The 6,668-nt window shown below is 59.1% G+C and overlaps 2 protein-coding genes across 3 annotated transcripts in view; one reads left to right on the forward strand and one right to left on the reverse strand.

Annotated features, from left to right (window-relative positions):
- APOC3 (apolipoprotein C3) overlaps positions 1 to 866 on the forward strand; it is a 2,614-nt gene extending 1,748 nt beyond the window's left edge. Inside the window, exon 4 of the mRNA XM_002919494.4 lies at positions 581 to 866. Coding sequence (XP_002919540.1) covers positions 581 to 704 — 124 coding nt within the window. The 3' untranslated portion in view covers positions 705 to 866. The remainder of the gene's footprint in view (positions 1 to 580) is intronic.
- Positions 867 to 2,856: 1,990 nt separating this feature from the next.
- APOA1 (apolipoprotein A1) overlaps positions 2,857 to 6,668 on the reverse strand; it is a 10,604-nt gene continuing 6,792 nt past the window's right edge. The window contains exons 1-4 of one of the 2 annotated variants that reach the window (XM_034665812.1): positions 4,929 to 5,022; positions 4,649 to 4,711; positions 4,306 to 4,459; positions 2,857 to 3,616 (exon numbers count right to left, since the gene is read on the reverse strand). In XM_034665812.1, coding sequence (XP_034521703.1) covers positions 3,013 to 3,616; positions 4,306 to 4,459; positions 4,649 to 4,691 — 801 coding nt within the window. In that variant the 5' untranslated portion in view covers positions 4,692 to 4,711; positions 4,929 to 5,022 and the 3' untranslated portion in view covers positions 2,857 to 3,012. Of the gene's footprint in view, positions 3,617 to 4,305; positions 4,460 to 4,648; positions 4,712 to 4,928; positions 5,023 to 6,668 lie in introns of those variants that run through there. The other variant, XM_034665813.1, reaches the window with a different exon arrangement.

Here is a 6,668-nt window from a genome sequence, read left to right on the forward strand (position 1 = left end):
CCCCCCCCCCCCCAGTCAGCCAGCATTTCCATAGCTGAGCCATTCAGACTCTCTTAGTCCTCAGAACTGGCTGCTGAGTGGGTATTATATTTGACATTTTGCAGAAGAGAAAATTGAGGCTCAGAGAGGTTAAATGACTTGCCCCAGATCACACAGCTACTTTGTGCTCTGGTGATTTTCCAAATGAGAGACTGTGTCCCTCTGCCCCAACCCACTCAGAGCCTCCAGCTTGTGCAACCCTAGTGAGCATCATTTGCCTGGAATAGCCTGACAGCCGGGGCCTTACGCATCTCCCACTCAGTCACTCCTGTCCAACTCGCTTCAGACCCGGGAGGCACCAAGTTCTGCCCCCACCGGGAGAAACAGGCTGGACTTGTGCTAGGGTCCCATCACCCCCTTCAGCATCTCTTCGGCCTGGGGTGGCAGCTGAAAGGGTCCCTGCCTGAGGTCTTGGGAGAGTGGCTGGGTGAGGTTGAGAGGGTCAGAGGAGAGGCAGTGGGGATATGGTGGGGGCCCCACTGCCTTCAGATGAGCTCTCACCCCCACCTCCACTGCATCCCCTTACTGATTTAATCCCCAGGGACTGGATGACCGATGGCATCAGTTCCCTGAAAGACTACTGGAGCACGTTTAAGGGCAAGTTCTCTGGGCTCTGGGATTTAGCCTCTGAGGTCCAACCAACTCCAGCTTCTGATGCCGTCTAAGACCTCGATGCCCCAAGTCTTCCTGCCCGTCCTCCCTGCCAGCTCCTTGGGCTGCCCCGAAAATCCCTTGAAAGTGACAGCATTCTCACCTCCCACCCCACCCCAGACCTGGCCCACCCCCAAGCTTGTTGTCCTCCCAATAAAGCTGGATGAGAAGCTGCCGTGAGTGGGACGTCCCCATGCGTGCCATGTATGTTTGGGCATGGGGACGGGTGGGCACGGGGCTGACTCCAACTCACGCAGGCTGCCTGAGCTGACTTGTGCGACCCATGCCCCTGGTGCTCTCAACCAGACTTGAGGGGAGGAGGCTAATGGGGAGTGGCTGGAGTAAGATACGACTAGACTCCGGTTTTGGCCCCATCATTTTATACCAGCCTCAGTTTCTTATCTGTAAAGTGGGTGCGGCAATACCACTTCCATTGCAGATTTGTTGAATGAATGAATGAATGAAATAAGACTGTGCACAACACCCGGTCATTATTGTTGCTATAGGCTGAGCTGGACTCCCCCTGGGACCAGACTCGGAGTGGGGGGATTCCAGTGTTCCAGGAGCTAAGAAGGAATCCAAAATTACCGAACAGAGGCTGTTTCCCTTGTGTCCCCACCACCCAACAGAGGTTCACGTTGGGGAGTCCCACAACCACAGACTGCTTGAGCAGGCCCTCGCTCTTCCAGTGATAAAACTGAGGCTCAGAAAGATGAAAGCGCTTGCCCAATGTCACAGAGTCACAAACAACAGAGCAGCCCTCAAGCCCAGGTCCGCCGCTCCTATTCTGCTCAGCTGACACAGAGACAGCTTAGTCACTTTGACGCTCGGTGTCTGAGGGCTCCTTGACTGATCTTGGTGGTATCAGTACATCCAGTCCCACTTGGAGACATCTGTGCTCTCTTTGGAAACCCACCTGGGCTTCTCTTTGGCCCAATTGGGCCAGGATCCCAGTACCCACACCTGGAAAGTGTTCTCGCCCAAATCTGGCCTTGACACCCATTGTGGCTCAGAACGCCCACTCCTTTATCTCAGAGTGGTTAAGACGCACTGGAGATGGGGGAGGGGCAGCGGGCCCAAGGCCCTGTGAGGGGATGAGAGGGAAGGCTCCATTAGTGCTCTGCCTTGGTCTCGGATCTGTGAAGCTGTGTGTGTGCGTGTGCATGTGTGCGCGTGTGCATGCACACGGGGGCGCGTGTACCTGAGTGTGGAGAGGGGCCGGCTGTGGACAGGGGTGTGTGCTTGAAAATGGGCATGCATGGGTGCACAGCTGTGTGAATTTGAGGGCCTGGCCACACACTTTTTTTTTTAAAAAGACCCAGGATGGGTCTGGAAAGGGCAACCCAGCCCATTCTGCTCTTCAGCCTTGCTTGACGAGTGGACTTCAAGCTTCAGCTTTGTCATCTGTGCTGTGGATGTGGTGGCCGCCTGGCCAGGATTTGGGGAACGACACAATGGGATGATGGACATGAATGCATCTTGGAAATAAAAATGGGCCAATTACCTGTAAGAAGTGGGGATTATTGTTCTGACTCAGGCTTGGAGCCCCATGGGTGGGCTGGCTGACTAGCACAGCTGGGGCGGGGGGACATCCGCCTTTCTGGAAAGGGCAGGACTGTGAGGAGTGGCATGCTGCCCTTGTAAAAAAAAAGGAAAGGGAAGCATCTGTTTCTTCATTTTTTGAATTGCTAAAGGAGGAAGGAGCAAAGGCCAAGGTCTTCATGTGAGCCTGCCCCACTCCTTCCAGCTCCGGTGGCTCCTTGAGGCCTGCCCCAGCTGGCTCCTGGCCTGGCCTGGGGGGAACACGAAGGGGGAGGGAGTCCTGTTTCCTGACCGTCCTCAGACAGGGCTGCAGTCCTCGTTTGAGGCTGTTGCAGGGCACCTAGCGTTGGATTGTCTGTCGCCCCGCCTGGTCCTCTCATTCCTTTCTGTTTGGGCCTCCTTGGGAAGGGGGCTCCGCGCACTACCTTTCTCCTAGCAGCCGGGCCTCGCAGGTCTGCGACCCTGAATGAAGGTTCTGCGGGGACCCAAGGTTCCGACTGATGGGCTCCGCCTGCAAAATCGTTAGGAAGTTCCCGTACCCTGGCCAAAGGCCAGACGCGCCCCGCCCCCCCCCGGGACGTCCCTCGGCCCGCACCCGCTCCCATCCTCACAAAAAAGAATTTCTCGTTTTCGGAGCACATTTTATTGTTTAAAAATCATAACTGAAGCTTCAAAACACACGCAGCCCAACACGGGCGTCCCGCTTTGGATATGTTTATTCTAAGAACCCGATGCACGGAAAGGGGAGTCCCGGGAGGGGTCCCTCGGGTCCGGGGCGCGTCACTGGGCGTTCAGCTTCTTGGCGGCCTCATCGACGGCAGCCAGTAGGCTGACCTTGAAGCTCTCCAGCACCGGCAGCAGGCCCTGGCGGAGGTCCTCCAGCGCGGGCTTGGCCTTCTCGCTGAGCGCGCTCAGGTGCTCGCTGGCCTTGGCGTGGTACTCGGCCAGGCTGGCGCCGCCGTCCTCCTTGAGCGCCTGCAGCCGGGCGGCCAGGCGCTCACGCAGCTGGTCGCTGTAGGGGGCCAGCTGCGCGCGCAGCGCGTCCACGTGGATGCGCGCGCGGTCCCGCAGCTCCTCGCCCAGGGGGCTCAGCTTCTCCTGCAACTCCTGCAGCTTCTGGCGCGCGCCCTCGCGCAGCTCCGCGCCCAGCGGCGCCACCTTCTGGCGGTACAGCTCCACTTCCTCGTGCCAATTTTTCTGGAACTCGTCCAGGTAGGGCTGCACCTTCTGCTTCACCTCCTCCAGATCCTTGCTCATCTCCTGCCGCAGCACCTCTGTCTCCTTTTCCAGGTTATCCCAGAACTCCTGGGTGACCGGGCCGATCTGTTCGCGCAGCTTGGTCACCGTGCTGGTCAAGCTGTCCCAGTTGTCCAGGAGTTTCAGGCTGAAGGGGCGGGGAGGGGAGAGCGGGGGCTCAGGGGTGGCCTCCCCGGCACCCCGGACAGCCCGGGAGCTGCGCAGCACCTGTCCCTGACGGGCATCAGCCTGGGGCCCCGGAGCCCGGCCTCGCTTTCCCCACACCCCGCCTCCCCCAGGACAGCCTCCCCGGAGCACACACCACCACCACCATCACCGCTGGGTTCCCAGGTCCCGATGGACTGAGGAGCTAGGAGCGACAGAGCTGGGTTGGGTGCCCTGTCTTGTCTGTCCCCAAAGCTGGGCCTTAAGGACCTCGTCTCTATACTTGGAGCCCCTCGTCCTCTCTGGAGCCGGCCATCCCTGTTGCTGGCCAGGAGCAGAGGAGGGAGCTGAGAATGGGAAGGGGCTTGTTGCGCTGGGCAAGCAGATGGCGGTGCTGTGATTGCTGACCCGGCAGCACAGACCTGCCCCTTGCTAGGGCCTACAGCTCTTATTCTCCCCAAAATGAGTTCTGAGATGGTGGTTATTTGGGGGATCTCATTCCTGCTTGGGGATCCCATTCTGGGTTTTTCCAGGCTTTCTAGGGGACCCAGGAAATAGCAGGTGGGGATTCGGCCAGTCTGGCTACATCTTCCCATAGGCCTCTCTGCCCCTTAGGACTGGCCACCCCTGCCCCTGTTCCCCGGCCCCCCGGGCCCCAGGTTGGGTCCGTACTTCAGCTGTTTTCCCAAGGCGGAGGCTTCAAACTGGGCCACATAGTCTCTGCCGCCTTCTTTGACTGCGTCCACATACACGGTGGCTAAATCCTTCACTCGATCCCAAGGTGACTGGGGCTCATCTTGCTGCCAGAAATGCCGAGCCTGGCTCCCTGGGGGTCAGAGGGGAGACCAAGATCAGGCCAGCTCTGGACCAGGATCAGAGCTGAAATGCCAGGCTTGGAGGCAGAGGCAAGGGGATGAGTGAGAAATCCTGTTCCCTGTGCCCAGGAGGGTGGCCCACAGGGGCTTAGGGAGAAGCCCCCCCCCATGGTTGGCTACCTAGGTTGGGGGGCACCTACCCGTGAGGAAGAGCACGGCCAAGGTCAGCACCACCGCTTTCATCCTGAAGGGACGTGCGTGACCTGGAGGAGAAGAGGGTCAGGGCTGAAGGGGGCAGGCCTCTTGTGTGAGGAGCCCAGTGCTCCCCCACTCATTTTAGCCAGGGGTGGAGGAGGCAGGGCACAGAGTGGGAGAGGGTCTCTGTACCCAGAGCCCCCTCATGGGTCAGAGTCTGGAACCAAGACCCCAGAACCTGAGCCTCCGATGCCCAGAGCGGGGGGAGCAGGCCGCCACACTTACCTCGAGGATTCCAGCAGTCTCTGAGCGGCAGGCTCTCCCGGCCTATTTATGTCTCCAGGCAGGGGCTGGGCTGGGAGGCTGATAAGCCCAGCCCAGGCCTTGCTGCTTCTCACTGGTCCTGGCGATGTGGAACTTAGAGTTCAAGGATCAGCTCTGTCCCCAGGGCCGGACAAATAGAGTGGGCAAACAGGAAGCTGCGGGGGCTGCAAGGCCAAGGATCAAGGGTTCAGGCGGGGGCCAGAGGGGGTGGGTGCAGGCTTGCAGGCCCTCAGGGTCGGGGTCATCTGCACCCATCCCTTCTCCTGGGGGAGATGTGTGCCCGCCATTGTCTGCTGTGCCAGTGCAGCCCGGGGAGAGGAGGGATGGAAGCAAGAAACACCAGCTGGCCAGGGATGGCTGGGACTCCTCCCCTCCCCCCTCCCCTTGCATTCCAGGGAGATTACTTTGTCCCTACCCTGTCCTTCTCCTCCAAAGGCAACAGATAGTCTCCCCCCACCAACACCCTGTGGCCTCTTTTATCCCAGCAGGTCAGCATGCCTCTCTCCAGGTTCTCCCAGACCTCCCAAAGCCTTGCCTGAACGGGCCCTGTGGTGACAGGGCGTGGCCTGGGCAGAGTGGAGAGGGCTCCGTGGCTCCCAGACTGCGATTTTGGGGACCTCTGACATTTCAAAACAGATTCTAGAGACCAACAGGGAGTTGCCTGCTTTTGATCTTGTCATGTAAAAATGTTACACACTGTCTCCCCAATCCCCCCAGCCCCACCGTGACCAACACTTCAAAAAAGAAAAGAACTTTCAACCTCACAAAAGGGCATCATGTCAGAACAAAGGGAATCACTTAAATTGAATCCATGTATCTTTGCATTGTTGGTGTTTCCATGTGGGCGCGCACAGTGCGAGTGGAGACCAGACTTTAGGGGTCCCCGGGGCAGGCGGAAGGACTTCTGCAGCAGGAGGCCACAGGAGACCTGGCTACTCACTTCATTTTGCCTCCCACGTGCAAAATCCTGGAGGAGGATCGCGGGCCAGTTAGGTCATCTCTCTGAGCCTCGGTTTCCAATCAGTAAAAGGGAGACAAAGATGGCGCAGGGCTGCTGGAGGGCCCGAGGAATCCCGTAAATCAGTGCGGAGCGCCGAGCTCTCGATGGTGTTTGCCGTGCGCTTAGCAGGGTTCTCCCAGAAGGCCCAGCACCTCCAGCCCCAGCTCACCGGTGGGCCCCAAGTCACAGAAGCTGCGGAGGCCCAAGCCGAGAGGAACTGTGGGATCAGCTACTCGGCCTCACGCCTCCCTGCCATCTTCCAGATGAGGAAATGAGGGAGTGGACCGAATTTGCCCTAGGTCTCTGACCCCTCAGCAAAGGAGAGGCAGGGCTGAACTTTGCACCCAGGTTCCTGGATGTAGACCCAGGACAGAAAGGTGCCCTTCACCACCCAGCCAGGAAACTCCCTGCTGTCAGGCAGGTCGCAGAGCTGCTGGGCCCGGGCCTCCACCACTGTAGCCAGCCTCCCGTCCCTCACCGCAGATGAGAAGGCTTGGAGCCTTCAGCCTGAATCCCGGCTCTGCCCCTCGCTAGCTGTGTGATCCTGGGCGAGTTATAGAGCCTCTGCCCCCCTCAGTCCCTTATCTGTTGAGTGAAGACAAGGCTGGAACACCCCATCCCTAGAATCACGGCAGGGGTGGTGTGTATGGCAGGCAGACTAATACCCCCCGCCAAAGATGTGTGGGTCCTAATCCCTGGAA

Source organism: Ailuropoda melanoleuca, chromosome 8, assembly GCF_002007445.2.
Source record: "Ailuropoda melanoleuca isolate Jingjing chromosome 8, ASM200744v2, whole genome shotgun sequence".
NCBI classification, from domain to species: domain Eukaryota; kingdom Metazoa; phylum Chordata; class Mammalia; order Carnivora; family Ursidae; genus Ailuropoda; species Ailuropoda melanoleuca.